The sequence below is a fragment of the Labrus bergylta genome, chromosome 11, assembly GCF_963930695.1.
Source record: "Labrus bergylta chromosome 11, fLabBer1.1, whole genome shotgun sequence".
NCBI classification, from domain to species: Eukaryota; Metazoa; Chordata; class Actinopteri; order Labriformes; family Labridae; genus Labrus; species Labrus bergylta.
In genome coordinates this window covers 2897076-2920719 of record NC_089205.1, presented here as the reverse complement: position 1 = coordinate 2920719, position 23644 = coordinate 2897076, and the positions used below count along the sequence as shown (strand labels likewise).

The 23644-nt window shown below is 38.9% G+C and overlaps 2 protein-coding genes across 3 annotated transcripts; both read left to right on the top strand.

Annotated features, from left to right (window-relative positions):
• The first annotated feature begins 9568 nt into the window (after positions 1-9568).
• lbhl (LBH regulator of WNT signaling pathway, like) lies at positions 9569-18943 on the top strand. Of its 2 annotated transcripts, none has more exons than XM_065960638.1 (4): positions 9569-10260; positions 15333-15408; positions 16745-17042; positions 18383-18943. In XM_065960638.1, the coding sequence occupies exons 2-4, from the start codon at positions 15337-15339 to the stop codon at positions 18451-18453; spliced, it is 441 nt and encodes a 146-aa protein (XP_065816710.1). In that variant the 5' UTR covers positions 9569-10260; positions 15333-15336; the 3' UTR covers positions 18454-18943. The 2 variants fall into 2 exon arrangements, with proteins under 2 accessions (XP_065816710.1, XP_065816709.1); XM_065960637.1 differs by having other exon boundaries at positions 9572-10260; positions 16724-17042.
• A 2525-nt stretch (positions 18944-21468) lies between these two features.
• c5ar1 (complement C5a receptor 1) lies at positions 21469-23323 on the top strand. Its single transcript, XM_020655623.3, has 2 exons — positions 21469-21542; positions 21807-23323. Exon 2 carries the CDS (start codon positions 21819-21821, stop codon positions 22857-22859), a length of 1041 nt encoding a protein of 346 aa, XP_020511279.1. The 5' UTR covers positions 21469-21542; positions 21807-21818; the 3' UTR covers positions 22860-23323.
• The last annotated feature ends 321 nt before the right edge of the window (positions 23324-23644 follow it).

Below are 23644 nucleotides of genomic sequence, written 5' to 3'. Positions count from 1 at the left end.
GAAGATAGTGATGCAACCACAGAAGGTGAAAACACACATGTTAGATCTGATAACCATCACAGCTCTCCAGCAGAAGCAACAGATGTGGAGATAAATACCCCAGATATAATTTTCGTTGGAAACAGCACAGTATTCACAGGTGCAAGAAGTGAGAGTGTGTCCCTTCTCTACACCACGGTTGACCCAACTGATTTACGTAGTTTCCCTGAACATGAAACATTACTTAATTTGGATGTCTTAGAGCAGGGATGTCAAACATACGGGCCCGTGAGACGTTTTGGGAAGGAGGAAATGAATTGAAAAATATTTTGAGATTTTTTATAAATTAAATATTTGTAATACGTATTTTCCCCGAATTATATTAAAACCTATGTAAAATTAGCAACAAATCAACTCAGTCGTTAAAGGCTGCTTTTTCAAACTATGGTCCTTACCAAAAGTAAAACCCTTTTTATGTTTCCAAGATTCAGAAAAGCTTATTCATGCTTTTATTACTTCCCGCCTTGACTACTGCAACTCCCTCTATATGGGAGTCAATCAGTCCTCCCTCTCACGGCTACAGTACGTCCAGAACGTTGCTGCAAGATTTTTAACAGGTACACGCAAGCAAGAGCACATCACCCCTGTATTCGCCTCCTTTCACTGAGGTAAAATCAAGAGGTAAAATTAAGAGTAAGTGGCTAAATGATGATTTTGTGAGCAAGAGGACAAATCTTCATAGTTACGCTTTATTAAGTAACATGTAGCTGTAACTCCACGAGTAGTGTATCTTCTAACGATTTAGATTCAATAATGCCACTGCAATTACAGATATTTAAAAGCACTCGTCACTTTATGTGAAATGACAGCTACATGATATCATGGTTTATTGACATTGATTCAACGGTTGAGGTTAAGCTAACGTCAGCACATCAGCTCTCTCCTTGGAAAATGAATAATGTACGCAGTAAACAAGTAAATATGATCATTCAGGCATGAGCTTTCAGTCTTGTAAATACTGTACTGTGCATCTTTGTAGCGATTTTGCATGATTTCAGCAGTTTTGCGCCTCTTTATGGTAACATTGTAAATCTTTGAGGTCATCGAAGGATCTAGTATTAAAGGTCAAGGAATAAAGGCAGTAATATTTTGATTGGCTACAACAACATTATAGCTCCATTTAAGCTGCTGATTCTTGGCGGGCTGCATGAGGACTGCAAAATGAAGAATGACTATTATCAATGACCTTTATGACTTGAGACAACAAGGAGTGTAGAGCAATACAAGACGAGCGCTGCTCAACAGTTCTTTTGTTGTTTTATAGAAATGACAATAAAGATCTGTTCAATTTATTCAATACACTTGGCCTGTTATTCATTCAGGACTTTGACCCGTGTGAAACGTGTGGAGCTAATTGTTACATCTTTATTGACTATGACTTTGCTCTTAAGCCATACAGTGGGCTATGTTGAACCTGTCTAATACCCATTGACACTAAGTTTGCGTTGACCGGATGAGCGCTTTCGGACTGGTGCGTTAAAATAGGAAGGCTGAAATCGGTGATTTTGGGCCATTATTGTGAAATTAAACTTTAATTTGTGGACTTCCTGTCATATGTATGAAGTTTCAGGACTGAACGACTATGTTAAGCCAGTGAAAAACCGACTTCTTGTTTGATGGCGAACAACGCATCTGTATGGCGACAGCATTGGATGTAGGTGTTTGAGCTTGAAAGGGTTGTATGGCCAAGGTGTTAGCATGGTCCACACCAATTTTGAGGGGAAAATTAGCTACTGTGTAGCAACGGCTACCGCTAATTGAGACGCAGTAACTTCCTGTTGTCAACAGGTGGCGTTGTGACTTATCCAAAAATTTAAATCATGGATGTGTTCAGGACGGGCCCCGTGTCATGCATGACACATTTGGATTTGATTGAACACTGCATAGCTGAGATATAAGCATTTTCTTTTTTGGCAAGTTGCCAAAATGCACATCAAACTTTGCAAGCATGCCACGGCCACGCCCTTTCACGAAATAATGTGCAGAGCACAACAGGAGAACACACTAACATTGTGTTTTCGTCGAACGGATGAACGCTCTCGGACGAATTCGTTCAAATAGGTAGCGCAAAATCATCTTATTTTGAAATTGAAGTGAAAATAGTGGGCTTCCTGTACATTTAAAAGTATGGTCATAACGTAACTTTTTGTTTGTCTCACCAACATACATATACATATAAAGTTTTCATGGCTGTAGGTTAAGCACAGTGCCCTGACTGACGTTTGGGGGCACCGTAGAGCCATTTTTTAATGTACATGTACCGAGCCACTTTCATTCAAATTTCTGTAAGTTTTCACGGACGTTCAGGCCCCCAAAAATGCGTTGGAATTGCCTGAAAGAAATCATTTTAATTCCTTGGGTTACAATAGGGTCCTCGTTCCGAGGACGGTGCTCGGGCCCTAATAAGAATTTAATTACAACAATTGTAATAGCCCTTTACATTTTAAGATTGTTTTATTGAATAGTTTTATTTAGATAATTGTCAGTGTGTTCTAGACATGTTTCCCAAAACACCTCCCCATAGAGGTTTTTTCACCTACATTCATTAATTGTTTTCTGCATATTAACCATGTCAGGACCTACATAAAATACTATGGCATCAATTGTCAAAACCCAACAGGAAGCCCGACATAATTTTTTTGATTTCGAAATAATGGTGAAATTTTGCGTTTCACAGGCTGTTTATTTTGACATACTTTTTTGAGGCCCCGTACAACTGATCATCTCCAGAGTCGGTCAGTGTATTCTTGACATATCGATGATTTAAAGTTTTGATCTACCTGATTCTACATAAAAAGGGCGTTGCATCGGCGTACTGTCAAACTTTGATGTCTGGTTGCGCCCCTGTAAAATCTTCCAAAAGGCATCCCCATAGAGGATTTTTTCACCTACATGCGTGACATTTTTTTATGTATACTAACCATGTCAGGATCTACAAAAAAATCCACATACACCCATAGGAAAAACCCAACAGGAATTCTGCCATATTCTTTTTATTTTGCTTTGAAAATTATAAATGTCAAGAAAATTTAAAGAAAAGGTTACAAATATATCAATAAAAACATAAATCTCTTACTACTTTGTAGTAATGAATTACTATTACCAATACATGCATTTATGATGACTGTCTATCAAAATATTACACGACAAAGGGTATTGTACATGTTAAATCAAAAGACATTCAGTTCAAATCTCTAAAATTAAGGCAATGCTGCCATCTGGTGGTGACTAGAGAGGCTGATTTCAGTAAACGCTCTCTTGGCACAGGAATATCCCTGCAAAAATGATTGAGAGAAATTTAAACAGAAAAACTAAAATCACTTACTTTAAAGGGACAGAAAAACCTCCAGAGGAAATTAAATAAAACTTTAAGCCTCTGAAAGAGTAAATATTTGTTTAAACAACTGAGATTGAGCTCAGTATTTATCACAAACAGCTGTTTTACTCCAAACAATTTGACTGTATGAACCTGGGCTTTGTGTGTAACAGCTAACCCCTTTAAGCATACAGAAAAATATTTTACATCATAGCTAATCAGTATGTCCGTAGATTTATATAATCAATAACATGCTGATGTGCCATATTAAATAAATCCAGCACACGCACTTAGACCAGTCTACATGTGACATTAGAAACAAGTCCTCTGGGGGCTGTAAGACGAAAACCTTCCTATATGTAAGTGTTAAATTCTTATGTTTGGAAAGTGAGCTATTCAGATGAGGAATGCACATCACACAACATTTAGTCAAACACCCTTATTCATTTGATGCAACACTTTTCAAGTTTTCAATCATCTCTTTTAGTCTCATATTAAAGGGAAGAAGGGAGTCTGTTTGTGCAGCACAGTTGTGCTTGATATTGAGGCTGAACCTATGAAAGAAACAACTCCTCTATCTTAGATCATTTCAGGCTGGGATGCAGCCAGCCTCCTCCAGTCCGAGAGATGCTTCTTTTAAGATCCTCAACACGCTTTATTGATGCCTTTATTGTCTGTCGGCCTGTGCATTGTAGCCCAGAATTTATAAATGACACATTACAAATGTTTAAATGACTATTAGCTGCATATTTTCAGGGGTTCGTATGTAAAAACGGCAAAAGACGGCAATGCAGCAGCACACTGCAGCTGTGCATCATGACAGTTCCGGCATGAACCTCTCTGCATACCAATATTCTCTGAATCTCATAGTGTTTTTGAACTTGCCAGTACTACGACTTTTACACAAATCTAACTGTGTGGCCGGCTGCTTAGCCAAATCCTGCTGCTGCTGCACTCGCGACACACCCCAACATGCACAGGGTGCGAGGGCCCTTCCTCCGTTTTGATTCTAGTTGAATTCTGCTCAAATTTCAATGAGAGCTATGATATTTCGGTCCTATTCAATATTTTATTTTGAAAAGTCTATTACAGTTGACAAAATCAAATTCTTGTTGCTCGTGTCCCTGGCTGTGGACATGAGAATTTTCATAAGATTTTACTATATAGTTTTTAAGATAATTAAAGGTAAAGTCTACTCAAATTGCATAGAAAAGTTTTGATATTTTAGTCATTTAATATTGTACTTTGAAAAATCTGTGACAGGTGACAACAAACTTTCAATGGATTCTTGTTCCTCATGTGCCTGGCTGTCATCCTGAGAATGTTCAGCAGAATTTACTGTATAGTTTTTGAGATAATTAAAGGTAAAGTCTGCTAAAACTGCAGAGACACTTAGATATTTTAGTCATATTCAATATTTTATTTTTGAAAAATCTATGACAGGTGACAAAGATCGTTCAATGGATTGTGTCCCTGGCTGTGGACATGAGACTTTTCAGCAGATATTACTATATAGTTTTTGAGAAAAATAAAGGTAAAGTCTGTTGAAATTACATAGAGACACTTTGATATTTTAGTCATTTAATGTTTTACTTCGAAAAATCTGCAGAATGCCTTTAGAATTTACTGTATAGCTTTTGAGAAAAATAAAGTTAAGTTCTGCTCAAATTTCAATTAGAGCTTTGATATTTTGGTTATATTCCATATTTTATTTTGAAAATCTGTGACAGGTGACAAAGTACAAGAAGAATTTGACTGACGTCATCATATAGAAAGCCTTCTCTCAGCACCCTCAGCTAAAACCGGACACTGTTGGCTAGTATGACACTAACCTCAGCGGAGCCTTGTGGAGTTATGGGCCCTTTCCGAATATCCACAGTTCAGTATGCAGTACGTACTATTCAGTATGGAGTTTCAGTATACTGAACTTTCGTGGTCATTCAGTATGCATTTTTTGGGTCCACCTCAGTATACTGAACATTTCAGTATGGATACTAACTTCCTGGTTTCATGCAGTATGGATCGGATGCGTGCTTTCAGGAAATGAATTGTATTTTACCAGGGGCAGAGGAGGACGGGCCGAACTGGCCGCATTCACCCGTTTTTTTTGTTTGTTTTTTTGTTTAGCTTTATTCAAGAATAGTAATGCGCATATACAGTCAGGTAAACAAAACAATATCACAATGTAAATCAAGTAAAAGGCAGATTAAATAACTAAATAACATACAGTACATAAAGAAAAGAACAAATGAAAGACAGTAATATACAGAATATAAAATAAACCAATAAAGACACATTTAAATAGTGAAATCATTATTTAAATAGAGTGGGAAAGGTTTTATAATAATGCAGATATTTGTTATATTTTCTGTTGTTAATTAAAAGTAGTGATTTCAGTCGGGACTTTAACTCTAGATTAAAAATTTATTAAATTAATCCACGCTCGTTTGTTTTGATTTGGAGGCGCACGTGAAATGACGATTTACATTTAATTTCGCACAGCATTGTGGGTGGTAAAATACAATTCATTTCCTGAAAGCACGCATCCGATCCATACTGCATGAAACCAGGAAGTTAGTATCCATACTGAAATGTTCAGTATACTGAGGTGGACCCAAAAAATGCATACTGAATGACCACGAAAGTTCAGTATACTGAAACTCCATACTGAATAGTACGTACTGCATACTGAACTGTGACAATTCAGAAAGGGCCATGGCCTGCGTGGATGCGTCTTTGAAGGTATCATATGAAAGGTGGCGTTTGGCACAGGGAGTGGGGCTGCTTCTGCAGCTCCCTTTGCCTCTCTTTTCCCGATCGCAAAGTGCACTTAAGTACAAAGTAGTCATCAACCTAGCATTCCAGTGCATTGCGTTTGTAAGTAGTTTAGTAAAACATAGTGAATAATTAAGTCTGTGGCTTAACTCTCAGCCGTTTGTTGTTGATTGTGCAGTTGGTAACGCCTTTTAAATCTTCTTCGTGTTTTTTTTTTGGCGGATTGCACTCCCAATTTGAAGGTGTCTACCGCCACCTACTGTACCAGAGTATTTAGAAATGATCCACTTCTACAATTCCCACCAGAATTATATAAAATAGGCTAAAATAATGAAAGAAAAGAGTAGAAAGAAAAAAAAAGGAAAGGAAAATATAAGATAAATAAATACAAACCTATGTAGGCCTATTTATGCCTCGTCTATGTCAATCTGCAAAGTTCCAGTCTCACCCTGTTTCTCACTCCTTTTGTTGTAATCTTTTTCAGTCAGCGTTGTATCACACATTCATTGCACATTTTGTATTTTACCTCTTGATTCCATTCCCATCTGTGGTCACTTTCAAAGTAGCTGCATCCTCTCTAACTATTGCTCATTTTTCAGCGGTTTTGCAATTCGTACAACTTAAATGTCCTCCCCTAATTCTTCTATTTAAACTGAATTGAAGCCTTATAATTATTGTCAAGAACTTTATTGACATTTTGACACTTCACTCATCAACCCAAACACATTCCAACAAACACAGTGTCATTATCTTCAGTTGCAAAGATATCATTTCTGCCAGGCCCCCAGAGTTTCACCCAGACTTTTTCATTTGTACACAGTTTGATCACACTGCTCACACTCGCCACTTGGCTACATTTATCAGGCAGAGTGGTGTGATACAGAGACACTACTTTGGTTCCGTCTTTGATTATAAAACACTGGCCACGCCCATACACAGAAGCATGCACAGTGAAGTGATAGAGGCCATCCTTTGGGCAGGTGAAGATGCCTGTGTTAGGGCAGTAGCCTCCTCCCTCGTTGACCAGTACAGTGCCAAACTTCAGGACTCCAGAGTGAGCGGGGTAGCTATCAGAGACATTCAGCTTGGCTGTGAAGCCTACTGTGCCTATAGAGTGGACAGAGCAGGGAATTTAAATGTTAAGAAACAAAACTTATCATGTGTTCTTCAAATCAAGCTAAAAAAAATAAAAATACAAAAATTAGGAATATTTTTAATGAACTATGTCAAACATTCTTCTGATTTGATCAGTAACCAAAACCGCAAAAATACGTAGTAAAAATCTGGAGGAGAACGTTTTTCAAAGATTAAACAACATACTTAAAAACGTATTAAGTACCCCCAATTTAGTCACAAAAAAAGCTTAGGTAAGCGTTCAGTCACACCTTGGCTACCACTATAAGTGAGGAACACACTCTACTCCTACTGTACCTTCACTATTAAAGGACGTTGGCAGAAGGAGTAATGTGAAAGAAGTAAAAGCCAATGTTAGCTTTTGTCTTGAAAGCTATAATAATGAGTTTTCAAAATATAGTGTTTTATTTTTAAATATGAAAAAAAATAAAAAATAATAAGGATCCAAAGAATAATTCACACTTTTTCAAATATTTTTTCATTAAATGTGTGGAAGAGTTTATTTACCTGATGGGGAAATGCTGTCTCCACGGCCTGGTTCATGAGCCATGATTACGTCCTCTGACAATGTTCTGGTTTGATTCTGTTAAACACAAGATTCAAACACATTCAACAACTTGTTGTAACTTAAGAGTAACTTAACTGTGGGCAAGCCATGATGTTGTACAATGAGAAACAGGTGAACAAACACACATAAGAAGTTGCATGTAATATAAGCAGTCTTCACCATATATCACAGAGTATTTCCCTTTTTCTTTTAAATTTATAAATTGACATGACTGCTAGCTCAAGTATACTAACTGTGTAAGAACGACCCAAATGATGTATCACCAGTCATTTATTTTAAGAAAATGATTTTCTTAAATAGACTGTATAAAAGTTGGGAGCACAGAGCCTCGTACCTGTTGCTGTTGTCGCAGGAGAATGCTGCAAATGTTATAGTGACAAGCAGACACAGGCCAAAGTCGTTCCTCTGGTTTGAGGGTTGTAAATGGCCTGGAGTCTAATGTTCCCAGGGTCCTGTGTTCCCCAGCTCAGTATCTTCTCAATATGACACATTTAAGAGACCATTGAATGATTTTATGTTCTCTCAGCAATGTTTTCAATATGCAAAATAGTCAGTGTATTCCTGGGTTAATATGCTGAAACCACTCAACTACAGCTTTAAGTCTACTTGCGTTACTCTTGGAATGAGCGAAACGTACACCATCAAATATTTTTGGCAAGATATTTGTCTTGACTTTATCCAAATTTCCCCCTCCAGTTCTGATTCTGATAAACCATTTTAGCGAATGCACTAGATGTGGAATACAACGTCCTGCTCTTGTAAAAGAACGTTGTCACTGGTACAGATTCTTTAAATTCTTGTCAGTCTGCTGACAGAGAGAGAGAGAGAGCATAAGAAGAATGGGAGAAATCAGATCGTAAAGCCAACTAACATCCCCAGCAGGATTGACTATTGTAATGCTTTACTTTCTTATCTACTCTAAGGAGTATAACTCAACTCAACTACTTCAAAAGTCTCCACATCTTACCATAGGGATTAATAAAGTATTTCAAAATCGAAAAAAATAATACTTCGTCACTCAGCAGTGTTTTGCAATGCATTTCAGCAGTCAGCATTCCCAAGCATTTTCCGCAGGTAAATGCAAATTGTCTAGTTTATGTATAAAGTTCCATTTCCATCATCACCTCCTTCGTGTACCTGGTGGAAAAAACTGCAGCATACAGTGGTGGCAGAATACAAATGCTACCCTGTCTTGTAAAATTTGCCCGTCCTCCTCTGCCCCCTAGCTGTCTCCACTGGGTTTCCTTCTTCTGCTCAGAAGAGGTCTACTTCAGTGTCTGAAAACTAATTCCCAGCACCAATTTGTGATCAACTCTTATACTACAGGTGGTTAACTAGAAATACTGAATATAAATTATTTACAAATGTTTGTTGTTTTTGCTGAAGTAATTAAAATTGTGATTTACATATTTCTTACAGACAAATCGTTTGGACTGCTAATATTTGAAAATTGGTCCCAGATATTTGATCATTCATAGTTCTGCTGGAGCAGGATGCCTTTCATGTTGCTCCTTCACAACCTTGTTCCATATATAGCCCACTGATTTAGCCTACAGAGGGGATTACACAGTGCTGTTAGCAGCGCGCTGTCTGTTTAGCAATAGTTGGAGCCTGTTATATATATCTATCCCTTTCCCACCCCTGAGCCCTTGATCCCTGGGCTAATTCCATGAATCGTCCAAATCTAAATCCACTGATGGAGCAACGGCACACACAGTTGAGAACATGGCAGAGAGAGAGAGAGAGAGAGAGGCTCGATGGACACACAAACAGGAAGTTGAAGATTAAAAAGTGATCTTTTATTAAACCATCTAAAACTTCCAAATGATCTTTTTGTGAGCAGTTGAACTTCTATCAGCAGAGGGGCCATGTGCCATCTGTGTGCTCTTTATATGTCGCTTTTTGGATGCAGCAGCAGCCCAGTGTGCCAACTCATCAGAGGGGACTGGCGAGCCCGACTGACGTCACCCATCCAGCCTCTGTAATCGAAAGAGACGCTAATCCTGCTCCCTCTCCAAAGCCCGGCTGCGGGGTGGGGTGGGACCAGGAGGGATATTGACAGAGAAATGAGGAAGGAAGTTGGGTGCAGGAGACTAGGGAGCGCGTTTGAGTTGTGGGCTAGCAGACAGACTCATTACTGACCTGGACAAAGACACAGGTGGTGTCCTAACTTACACAGGGAACCAGGGTACATATCCACCTTCAGATACTCAACTCCTGGGATACCTGAGATTTTGGAAACCCCCACACCCCATCCAGGCCTCGCCCTGGAGGCCAAAAGCCTGACTGAGGGCTCTGCAGAGGGGGACTGCACACCTCCTCCTGCACCCCATCTTGTGTCACCTATACTCACTGTGGAGGAGCCCGGTTTCACCACTGTGGAGCTGTGCCAAGATGGAGAAGACATCTGCCTGACTGCAAGTGAGGGGTAAGACACAGCTGTAGTTTGTGTGTTTCAGGTACAACCATTCACACTTGCATCAACTGGGTTTTCCCCAGGCTGACTTTCCCTTCTTTACCCTATAATAACCTAAGCTTCAACCTTGATGTAGATAATTAAAGGTGCAAAACTTTAGCATGTAAAAATGAGTGAAGAAGTGAAGAATCATTCACTGAACCGTCCCTATTTGGCAACTGTTCTGAAGCTTAGATTATATTTTTCATATACATATATATATATATATATATATATATATATATATATATATATATATATTAAACTTTTAGTTCCTTCTATAGATTGATCTCAAAGGACCATAGCCAATCTAATTCATATAGAATCTGTTTACTTTAGAACTAACAAGATAATGAATGGTAACTGGAACGTCACACAAACGGTTTAAACTGTTTAATCCTCATTGCAGCGATTCAAAGCAGAATGCATGCACGGAATAAAATGGAAATAGACCAAGATTGCCACAGTCTCATTTGGTGCTAATATGCATTCTTGTGTGTTTTTTTTTGTCTGTCTATGGTTATATGTTTTTTGTAAGACGGTTAAAATCATTGAGAATGTTTGCATGGTGTAAATGGTTGCAGAAAGATTTACAGAAGTTATGAAACAAATATTTCCTTTCAGGTATTTCCCCCCTGAACCCTTTTTTATAACTACTTTCTCTGTTTCACAAGAACAGGGTGCTTATATCACCATGTATGTCAAAATGGAGAAGAAAGTTACTGAACATTTATTAAAAGTCCTTTTGTGTGTAGTGGGTATACTAAAAGCAGAAAGTCATAGGCGATTTATTTTATCGTTCTTTTTTCTTTATAAATTCTAATCATTGATGGTAAATTTCTTATTATATTCACAGTTATATCTTTGGTGGTTGTTTTTGAATCGTGTTGCACTAAGTTTGCTATAACATGCAGGTGTTTAGAGAGAGTATGTATGAAAAGGATTACATGTGGGGTTAAGCTTCTTCATCATAATAGCTGCTGAAAGTTTCCATCCCAGGTGGCACACAAACAGCTTAGCGTGACACAGTTGTCTGCAACATATTATCAGAAATTGAATTGTAGGGCCGTGCACATTCACAAGTGGGTCAAAAAATGATAGCATCCACCCAAAGCTGATCCTATTTAGACGAGAACAGGGCGTCCTCGATTTGGCGGCTGTGCAAACTGGCTTAGTGTTTCTTCATTTGTCATATTATACAATGAACTTAAGCATGGTGGTGGGAACATTAAGCCTACGCGCTGTCACATTAAGGGAGTCAGAAAGAAAAACTCAGTTCAAACAATTCTGATCCATAGCTTTCAGAGCAATTCAATTATAAGAGAGTTGAGAGAGGAAGTGGGGGGAGGGAGGAAGCAGAAGAAGAAACCAAAAGAGAGAAACCCAGCTGATGCAATTTTGAAAACCTCACTTGTGAAAACTATACATTCTTGATGGATCTGACAAATCTTAAGAAACCACATACACAGTCTTCAATTGTATCAGACTAAATCCTTTTTATAACGGTTTTAAACACTTTTAGGCAATGTCTGCAGCTAATATCAGTGCAAGCCTGATTCCTGACCTTTAGTATACTGCTGACTTACTACGCTAGCCCGCTTCACCTAAAGCTTTCAGTTTATTCCTCAAAATCTTCTACATCAGAGCCCAAATTTACATGCGGATGGACTCTGAAATGGCATACAACTTTGTGCTAGCATTTAAAGAATGCCATGAAGAGGTTATGGTTTGCCTAGGTCTTCCTTATTGTAAAGAATGAAAATGTACTGACAAACTAGCATCTCTGTGACACTGTACTTTTGCAGTTGTGGTTTGGAGTCAAGGCTAATGGCAGCATGCTAACGTGCTAACATGCTGCTGCTTAGACATTTTAAATTTCACCATGTCTGGAATCTTAAACTCTGGTGTTAGCATGCTAACATAAAAAGCACTTAGGTAAAGTAGCCTATAGCTTAGTCTGAAGGGATTTGAGGTTGTTGTGTATTCAAGAGTAGGTCATGTCTAGGTCGGCCATGCAGCTAGCTAAGTATATGTGTGGATGGGAGCATGCCTATGTTCCCACAGCCCTATGTTCCCACATTTCTAAGATGTTTTTCAAAATTAGGCCCTTTGTTCCCACATTTCCTTTTTCATAAATTTGTATCAATTACAAATCCTACCCTGTGGGAACATAGGGCCTAGTTTGGAGAAAATTCTTAGAAACGTGGGAACATAGGGCTGACCCTGTGTGGATATGCGTATATGACATTCTGTTTCATTAATATATTGTTTGCACCCAGGAATAGATTCTTGTGGAAACATACACTTTCCTAAACATTGTCATAAACTGAGGAACAGAAGCAGTGAGCCAACAAAAGCCAAATGAGTATCTCAGGGAGCCGAGCATTAGCTCTAAGAGGGTTTTTAAAGTAAGCACAGGGTCCAGGGGTTGCCAGTTCTGCTGATGAGAGAACGGGCCAGCACAGCTGCCATTTCTCAGAAATCCTGATCTGATTTAGCTATATTTTGAAGCCTGCAGTGTGACATCTTGTTTTAAGAAAAAAGAGAAAGGTCTGCACTCAGTTCAGCTCCCAATGACAAATTTTATTCTAATCAGGGCAATGTTTCAATCCAAAAGATCTTCCTCACTTTTTGTCCTTCACCTGTATGCATTTTGCTGTTCTTTAGATCTTCTTTCTTTTCAACCAAAATGTCTCATCACATTTACTGAAACAATCTTTCAAAATGGTTTAAATTTACTGTCTCAGTGTGGCATAGTGTGGGACTGGTTCTACTTTTAGCAGAAGGAACAGCAAGAATTGCCCAACACAGGGTCTGACAAGAGAAAGAGTACAGATTAGATCTGTCCTCAACTGAAACTGCATTAAAGGGGAAGCAAGATTTTGCCAAACAGATTGTGTCATTACACCAGGCCTCGGAATGACAACAAATCATGATTGGTACTAACTGTGTGAGGACAGACTCTGAGATGCAGTGACTAAAAGAGAGAGGGAGCAGGAGAGAGGGATGAAAAGAGGATTCGGACAGATCCTCAGTCCTTTTAATCCTCTTTGGGCTTCTCTGGAGACCATAAACAGATTGACGTTAGTGTGGACACAGGCTCATGCATGTCTGAAACAAGCCACTACTTTACTTTAGTGGGCATCAAGGCTGACAAAGTCCCAAAGATGAAGGTGTTTTAAACTCCTTGTGGTGTATTTGTTTGTATTTTTTACTTAACGGCCACATATTCTCCTCCTTTTTAACAAGTTTAAATAAGTCTCAGAGCTCTCCAAAACATGTCTGTGAAGTTTCTTTCCAAATATCTGATCCTGCATTTTAGAATGCATGCTAACCCCTTTATTTCAGCTCTGCTTAGAACAGGCTGTTTCTGTGTCTGTAGCTTTAAATGCATGTGAGCTGTGTTCAACCACGCCCCTTTTAGACTTTTTTGCACCATGCCCTATGTATACGGTGAGAAGGCAGACCAGTGTTGCCATAAGAACGATAACTATGATATTTGTACCATAATTTTGCTCTCTGTACGATAATTGCAGAAAAGGCGATGTATTGTACAATAATTTGAGAATTTCAATGTCCCCATAAAATCTCGTTTTTTTTAAATATGTACGATAGTTTTTAGTAAAATATAATAATTTTAAAGCTGCAGTACATTGCTGTATTTTCCATCAGGCAACACTGAGGCAGACTCAGAGGGTAGAACAAACACCTAGCAGAGGGAGTGTCACCCACCTGGGGGAGGGGTTACTGCCCTTTGTGATGTCATGAAGAGAAGGGAAAATCCACAAACGGCCTGTTTGAGCACACATTTTCTGAAAAGTGGAGCATGAAAAAGATGGAGAGGGTGGACTTTCTTCATTATTGTGGGGTTTGTAGACGAGCTAGGGACACATATCACCATGGAAAAGTGTATTTTGCACAATATGTGACCTTTAAGGTGTAATCTCCTACAGATAAAAGTCCTTTGTAAGAGATAAGAGCGAAAAAGGCAATGCAACTTGTTCTTACAGAATACCATTCAGAAAGAAAACATCAGACAACATAATCCATTTGGTATCAACCCCCCCTTTGGCTTCTGCACTAATCTGGAGTGTGAATCTGGGAATCGCATGCTTGCACATAATAACATAATTCATAACGTGATTCCAGCTCTAGGCATTCAAATCAAGGACAGCACATTTCTGACCAATCCTAGTCTGGGGCCCCTGATACTCTGGTAAGAGTATAATTCAGCCATGACCTCAGGATATGAGGGGGGCAATTATGTTGTTTCATTGAAAATAGGATTACATTTTTTCATCCATTGCTGCTAAAAGCTTTGGTATACAAGTCATGCAGATAGAAATGAGTAACAAAAGAGTAACTTGTAAGCCGCACTTTTCCATCTAGTCACCAGGCACTGCAGATTTCTTGCATTTGCAGTATTGTCCTACAGCAAGCATAATTTAACTGATGCAATATTTGCTGTTTCAGATGTTAGGGGATGTGTTGATAGTGGTACATTTGAAAATAAGTCTAGATGAATCTTCTAAAGGATTAACTACTGTTTCAATGAACATCAGAACAACTTTTATAGGAGGGTGTTAAAGTCTAGAAAGTAAAAGTAAAAGTGAAAAAGTAAAGTGAGTTGGCCTCCCTAGCTGTTAGTTTGTGCGCCCCATGTACTGTACAGAAGCTGTAGTCCTCCACCTGCTTCAAGCCTACCCTCATTTCCCACGTCATTGGCCTTACTCTCTACCTGGTTTCCGACTCTATATGACAATTAAAAAAGACATAAAAGCCCACGGACAAAACTAGAAAAGAGATCTGTTCTTTTGAAGTCCAAAGAGAAATTTAATATGCAATTTAAAGTTTCTACAAAACTTCTTTTCTACTGTTTAACATGTTTCTATATAAAAAAGTGTATTTAAAGACTCAAGAGAAACAAATGAGGGAGACAAATGTTTTTTCTGACATATCCGCCGTCTTATAGGAGATTATTCCTTTACAGTGTTAATACTTGTTCTAGTCTCATGATGGCTTTATGGCTGTTGTTTTCTCCGCAGAGAGATGGAGGAATTCAGGGGCCAAAATGCAAACTGTGAAGACATGCAAAGGAAGGACCAAAGAATACCATTCCAGGTTTGTTTCCACTCCCATACACCCACTCCCTACACACTTCCACTCTGTTTGCATGCTCACGTGGTGGTTTTTACCACATTGAGTGTTGTCCAAATTCCACCAGAACACACATCTGGTGGAATTTGGCGTGAGAGTGGGTTGTTAAACACTAACAGTCTGCATCAGAGACTGTAAATATTAATGGATGAAGCCTGCAGGGGGGCTTTTGAGAGCTGGGGTTGAGGTGGGTCTTTAGCCTCCTGACAAACAGCTACAACGCGCTTCCCGTCAATCAGGTCTGCTACGCCCCTGAATAACGTATATCCTTCATAAAATCAAAACCGAATAGCATGTGGCGAACCCATTAGCTAATAAGACCAATTAATTTTTTTAACCAGGCTGTAACATGTTAGTTTCTGCTGTAAAAACAGGCTTATTTGAATGGGGTGTGTATGTGACTTCTGGTGCCTCTGCAGCCAGCCTCAAGCATATACTCGACCAACTGCAGGACTTTACACTTCTGCATCAGCTTCATCTTTCAAAAATTGTACAAACATTTTGACAAGCTACTTCCTGCACACTCACAGAGTCATCAGGTCCAGGAGTAAGCTCCGTCTGACGTCATACCCACAGCTGAAAGAAGTACCCTTCGTTAATGTGAAGGCTGGGCCTATACAGCAGCAAGCTTTGGGACAATGTCCCCTCACACCAACGGAACCAGGAGACTTTTATAACGATGATTCTATGAACTTTAAGCAGGCCAAATAAATAATGCTAGGCAGACATGAAACATCTCATCGTTTCAATCTGATGATTATAAAAATGATTAGTTTTATCAAAGTGCCTGTAAACACAAGACACTTAACAGTAAAATAAATTCACATAATGGTTCTAGATTTGATTAGATTAGATTTATTAGATCATAATGTAAACTTTTTGATATTTACATCTGTATGACAGATACATTCATTTAAAAGTGAATACAATTTTACGGGTGGGTGACAACACAGAACTCTGATTTATGGAGCGTCCAAGAAAATAGTGACAATTGTTTGGCTACAATTACATTTTAAAAAATGTCTCAAAAGCAAGATAGTTGTCACAAAAATCATAATAAAAAACTGGGATCAAATTATTGAGATAAATGAAATACTTCAGGGTCCAGGAGACGTGTAATGGTATTTGAAAGAACGAGAATGTGATAGAGAGAGAGAGAGAGAGAGAGAGAGTGGTCCAAACTCTATATCTGATTTTCTTAACACTCAAAACCAAAAGTAAAATGCTCTGCTCTAAACTGAACATCCTTCCAGTTTTACTTTTCTTCTTCCATTCTCAGCTCTCCCCAATGTCCCTTCAGATCTTCCCTGACCCAGTCGAGGTTGTTCTGGGCCCAGAGACCTTGAACAGCCTTGACCACAACAGTGAGAAGGAACGTCTGCCCTCCATTGTTGTTGAACCCACAGAGGTGAACGAGGTGGAGAGCGGAGAGCTGCGCTGGCCTCCAGAGAGCATGGACATGGAGGAAGATGAGGAGGACCTGTTCTTGGAGCAGTGCATCCCCCCGGCAAACATCGCAGACTGGGGGGAAGAGGACGAGGAAGAGGAAGAGGAAACATCAGTTATTCTTAACCCGCAGCCGGGGTTGACACTCATTGGTGAGTTTGGTTATATGGCGCAATACTCTGGTTATCTTGTGTAAAAGAAGTTTACCCTTTGACTGCCTTTTACACAAATGATGCATGTAGGATGCAGGATGCGTTTTTATAGAGGTTATGAAGCACGCCCCATGTGTGGAGGCAATAGTCCTCAGCGCAGCGGCCTTGGGTTGATATCTGAACTAAGCCCTAGGCTGCATGTCATTCCTAACATTTCCTGTCTCTCTTCAGCTGTCTGATCCAATAAAAGGCAAAAAGGCCTAAAAAATATATTAAAAAAAAAAAATGCAGGATGAGCCAGAAGCCCTCCTGAACGGGCATCAGAAGGGGAGGATAGATATTACATACGAGTACATGACTGATTTGTTTTTAAGAAATGTTTGAGTTTTATTTTGAAGGTTGAAGTTGCTCTCACAATCCCTGACATGTGGTGGTACTTTGTTCCAGGAATGTGTGCGTTTAACAGACCCCACTTTTAGACTAAATTCAGTTCTACACCTCGATGCATCACAGCCTCTAGTTTGTGCTCTGGTGTTTATCCTGTTGAATTGCTTTTCAGGATAAAACCCTATAATGGTAGAAGAGCAAGCCCATTTAAAACTTTAAAAACAAGACAAACAATACATGAAAGTTTAAGGTGTCCAAGTGATAAATGTCATACTTACTATATTGCAATAGTAGAAACGATGAGATTTCCTGTACAAGATTTTGACTGCCTTTTTGAAGAGAGACTTGATGGGTTTTAATGTGCTCACTGTTGAATTTGACCAGGTTGTAAAACAATATCTTATGTGAGAAAATATCACTGCATGCATGGAAGCTTTTAATGACTGTAAAGTCAAGGAAGGTCTTGTATGACGTAAATTTACCAGGTTAAACTTAATAACATTAGAATTATTATTTAATGTGTTCCTTAAATGTTAGGTTGGAGTTAATGACTACACCAAGATACTTAAAATGCTCCACCACATCAAGTCACTTTCCATTGACTAAGACTTATTAAACAGAACAGGGGCCGTATTCTAAAGCCTCCTAAATACTAAGAGATGCTCCTGGTGACGAAATTCTAAGAAACTTCTTAAAATCAGGACATTTTCTAAGAATTTCCGATCAAACTGAAGACTAGATCCTCATAAAGATAAAAGTGACTCACAAAGCCCAAGACTATCCAGCATATTTTTTTATATTCACATTGCTCATTGTATTTTGCTTGAATTTTAAATCCAAAGCCCTTAAGAGAGCTCCTAAATTGTAAAAATTTGAGGAGTGTGTATTCGGTGTGTTTGATTCTTAAATGTTTGAAACACAACATAAAGAGAGTGTATCTTTCTTCCTTGCAGACCTTCAGTCAGATGCATTCAGAGATGAAACGCCCACACTTCCACCGAGCAGCGCTCCAGCCCTCAACTGACTCAACTTCCCCTCTGAGAACTCTTTATCTCTTATAAACCTGTGAGGAAACATCCTGAGATTAAATAAGGCACGAACAAAGAAGAAACACTTTGAGAAAGACCGATGATCCAAAATGTGACAATCCAAATGAAAAGGGAAAACAACACTTATTCATATATGGTTTAGAGGTCAAACACCAACTGTGACATTCATGTAGTGTTGTAGTACTTGAAATTGGTCTTGGTCTCAAGATCGGTCTCAGGACCAATTTTTGAGGGTCTCTGTCTTGTCGTGGTATCAGACTGGGCAGACTCCGGATTATAAATCAAGACTGGTCAAGACCACCACTTAAAGACTCTTTTTTTCAGAGTCATTACTGTAATTAGATGGAAAATGGCCCTTTCAAAAAAAACTAAAAACGTATAATTCAATTTTTATCCCCCGGTTACACCCTCGGTGTTACGATCTGAAAGAGTGACATTTTCTACACACAGTTTAATGATTTTTCAGTAATAGTCATGGTCTTGGTCTTGACTCGGTCTCGATCCCTAAATGTCTTGGTCTCTGAGCTCTCAGGTCTCGGATATGTCTTGGTCTCGGTTAGTGTTGTCTTCACTACAACACTACATTCATGCACACATCGATATTAATACGTACTGTACAAGGAGCGACATCTAGAGTTTCATCTGCACACATGGGAATCTGAACCAGGATGCAAACACACAGAAACCTTCTCTGACACACTCGTCAACTTGCTGACTTCGGTGAGAGAATTAAGCAACATGTGTCTTTTTTAAAACTTTTCTGCTGAGATTGATAATTACCGTTTCACTTCCCTTTTCATTTCCTAATTTTAAGGGCTCAATGATGTCAAAGAACAAAAAATAACTCATTATCCAACAACAACAAATGATCTTTGTGCTTTGTACATACTCTACAGTCTTTTATTATCTGTATAGGAAACACAGATGAATTGTAATGTATTCATAGATGATCATTTGGATCAGACTGTTTGCTTTTGAAGACATCTACCTGATTATCCCTTCTGTATGAACGTTTTTCTATTGAAGCACTGTTAAATGTGTTAGCTTTTCATTTGGTCTGGCCTGAATCTGTACAGCACTGTAAGAGGTGACCTTCGTAGAACTGACCACATTATGTGATTACATCCACATTTCTCAATGTGGCAATCACACAATGAATCAGTCTTCCCATCATGCTGTATGTGAGTGACTAATGGTGACTATACTGCTGTGATTTATAAATCAGCATTTTTTGACAAGGTTACAAAAATGTAAAGATCTGATAGTTTCTTTCTTTTGTTATCTTTGTTGGACGGGAGTTGTACATTAAGTTTGGTGATATGCGTGTTAAAAACCATAAAAGGGAAGGCAGCTCTCGTTGCTTTTTCAATAGAATAGTTAGACCAGTCATGTAGTGCAGGTATACCCACTTCTAAATCACATCTGATTCACACTATTCATTTATTGACAATATTTTGTATTATGCTGCAATTTTTTTCAAGGATGGTGAAGGGATGACCCTCCCTACTCTGTCTCTAATTGGCTAGTACACACTGACTTAAAGCCACTGATTTTAACAGAGGCCATTTATCCTTTGATGGATGGGCCACTTAAAAGAAACATTTTGGGGAACAATCACTTCTTCAGGCACCACTACACCACTGATTTAGACAAAATGAGAACTGTAGTTGTGTAGAAATACATTATAGGCTGATTTGTGTATAGGTTGTATATAAGAGTTGTTGTGTTACATTAATTGTTATTTGACAATAAAGTGTTTTATCCCACTAATACACTTCATTCTTGTTGGGTGCTGAGAGTGTAAGAATTTGTTTTAACATTTAAAAGTACAGACTTATAAATGTCCTTTATTTCTAAATGATGATTTAGAAATATGTGCTGATTTTTTAAATGATACATTATGTTAGACCTTCCTATCCCCTTATTATTCTAATAATTGGTTTTTGTTTCTCATAAATGTATGGGTCTTTCAAAGGTTCTTAGGGCCGTATTCACAAAGCCTCCTACGTATTATGAGATGCTCTTGGTGAAGAAATTCAAAGAATTTCCCCTCAAAGTTGAGACTGGATCGTTGTAAAGATGAAAGTTATGAAAGTAGTGACTTTTAACAGGATGAAAAGTTTCTCAAGCTGAGGCGAAAACTGAGAAATGTTCTTCAAATACTGAATGAAGAATCTTTTTGACTCATAGTCGGGCAGAACAGAAAAAAATATTTTGCAGACATTTAAATCCTTCTATGACTTGTTTGAGTACAAAGTGAGACATGCATGTTGAGTTCCTCTACATGTGGTTACCTCCACAGGTGCATCCAATCTTTAATTAAGACTCTTTACCTGATGATGTAACGATCAGCATGTGAAGAAGCTGCTGCACAACAGAGCATGTTATTCTGAACATCTTATAAGCTATATACATTAAAAGTATATCTTACATATTATCACAAAGAGATGATCATTTCATAGTGTTTATAATTACACAATGTCTGACTAGATTCTATGATTGACTTTTCTAAAAAAAAAAAAATTAGATTAACCAATCACAGCTCCTGAAAAAAAGTTTCATACCTATAGTAGGTCAACCACACATCACTAAGATAAAAGTTAATGCTCCTTTCTCGCCCCCAGAGCTGATCTGAGGATGTTCCTAAATAACTTCTAAGCTAAATCATTGCTTCATGTGCAATCAGTGCATGAGCAGAGCTGGAACAAATTGGCTAGTAGGTTAACAGGCATGCAGACCATCAAATGATTTAATTTAGTCTGAAAGAATGGAGGCATGTCACTGGTTTCAGATCATTTTAGCTACGTTGATGTTTTTGATGCTTGTTTTGAATCCTCCAATGCATTTAATATGTCATGGCATAACAGATTGGTCCACTGTTTCCACTTCATCTTTATCTTAAAACTATTTTTAGAATGGTTACGGATATTGTGCAAGCATGCATGTCTTTTGAGTGTGTGCGTGTGTGTGTGTGGGGAGTGGGTGGTATAAAACATTCTTAAAAAGCAGAACATCTCCTTAACTTCCTTAAAGCAGAGTGAGGGCGACATCAACCACTGAAGCTGTAAGTTGAAATATCAGAAAAACTAAATTGAAGTTTAAAATGTAACTAGATTCTATATAATTAGAACTTTTTTCATCTTACGGTGTAGTAACATTATGTATTTTATATTTTTGATTAATTCAGGGGAAATTATTTTACTAAATTATCACACTTCATTTTGAAGTAATAATATTTTTTGCATGATAAATGAGATTAATCTGTGATGTTGTATTCCTAATGAACAACATTATAATACTGGATGTTTAATAACTTTTTCATCTACAGCTTTAACCAACCATGGATGAATATGGAGACTATAACCTTACTGACTTAGGTGACTTAAATAACATATTTGAAGAACTTCCTGGAGCTTTAACCCCTGAGATTCAGCCAATCCAGATTGCGGCTCTGGTCTTCTACAGCATTGTGGTGCTGCTGGGCGTCCCTGGAAATGCTCTGGTGGTGTGGGTGACGGGGTTCTGCATGCCTCGCTCTGTCACCTCCCTCTGGTTCCTCAACCTAGCGCTGGCTGATCTCCTGTGCTGCCTCTCCATTCCTCTGCTCATGGTCCCTTTGGCCCACGATGACCACTGGCACTTCGGTCCGTTGGGCTGCACTCTGGTCAGAGGCTTGTTTTACCTGGTGATGTACTGCAGCATCCTGCAGCTGGTTCTGATCAGTGTGGATCGCTGGCTGCTGGTCAGCAGACCCATCTGGTGTCAGAACAAGAGGCGACCTAAGCAGGCGGTGTTTGGTTGTGTTGCCATCTGGTGCTTGGCCCTCATAGGCAGCATTCCCCAGTTTGTCTACACCAAGGAGATCAAAGCAGGGGAAGACAAGCGAGAGTGCGTCACTGTGTACTCTAAACAAAGTGCCTGGATCGTCACCTCCTACCGCTTCCTGGTGGGATTCTTCCTCCCCTTCCTGGTGATCGTCGCCTGTCACTTAGTCGTGTACAGCAAAGCAGAGAGTGGTCTCGCAAGAGGCCGAGCCCGCTCCAAGCGCACGCTGAGGGTCATCGTCGCGGTGGTTCTGAGCTTTTTCCTGTGCTGGCTTCCTTTGCACATCTTGGACTTCCTCATTCTGCTTACCCCTCGGAATTCTCCTCACAGTCCCAAAATATACCTGGCACATGTTTTAGCACTGTGTCTGGCTTATTTCAACAGCTGTCTCAACCCGCTGCTCTATGTGTGTCTGGGCCGGGGCTTCAAAGACAGCATGAGCCGCTCCCTGCGCAACGTTCTCCACTTCATCAGCGAGGATCCCAACAACAAAGTGAGCATCACCAACAATGATACTAAAAGCACCAGTAATCTAAAAGAGATGACTAAAATCTGAAAATGTACCACCTCTAATATGCTGTATTATACTTTTTTTTTATTGTGAGTGAACTCTGCTTGATAAACTGCACTGGATGGGGGTTTCACCATTACCTTTCACAGACTTTAACAAAGTGTCATTGACAAACGATTTATTCTAAAGTGACATTCATTTGAATCTGAGTTTTTCTTCACTGAGGCATTGTTGTGTTTGTGAAGATGTCTTTAGAGAACTGAGTCAGAACTGTAAATCAGGACTATTGGTAAATGTGCAAAAGCCCATTTCCATTTCCTTTGAACATCCAGATATGATGCAACATGGTATGTATACACAAGGATGATCTCACACTGGGTAGTTCTGTATTACTGCAAGAGAAGGTCTCACTTTTACCTAATGTGTGTTGTTAGGGAAGTTAGTGAATTAGTTATCTATATTATTTTGTATACTATGAACAAAGAATAAAAAAAATCACATGTAACAAACATAGGCCTATTTGATTTCCTCATCTAAAGGTTACTAGAAATAATTATTTACAGTCACATCCTCTTGTGTAACAGTGCTAGGCATCGTCCACAAGAGGGAGTTACAGTCAACAACAGATCTACATTCTGATGCTAAATGACATGATGGTGAGATCACAGTCTGTGAGATCCACTGACAGCTTACAGTACTTTCCTAATTGGCATGGCAACACCTCAGCCCCACTCAAACGGGTTTTATTTGACTTCGTCCATAAAAAATGAATCCTCTGGTCATCTACATACTGTACACTTATGCATTATAACTTGAATGCAAACAAAACC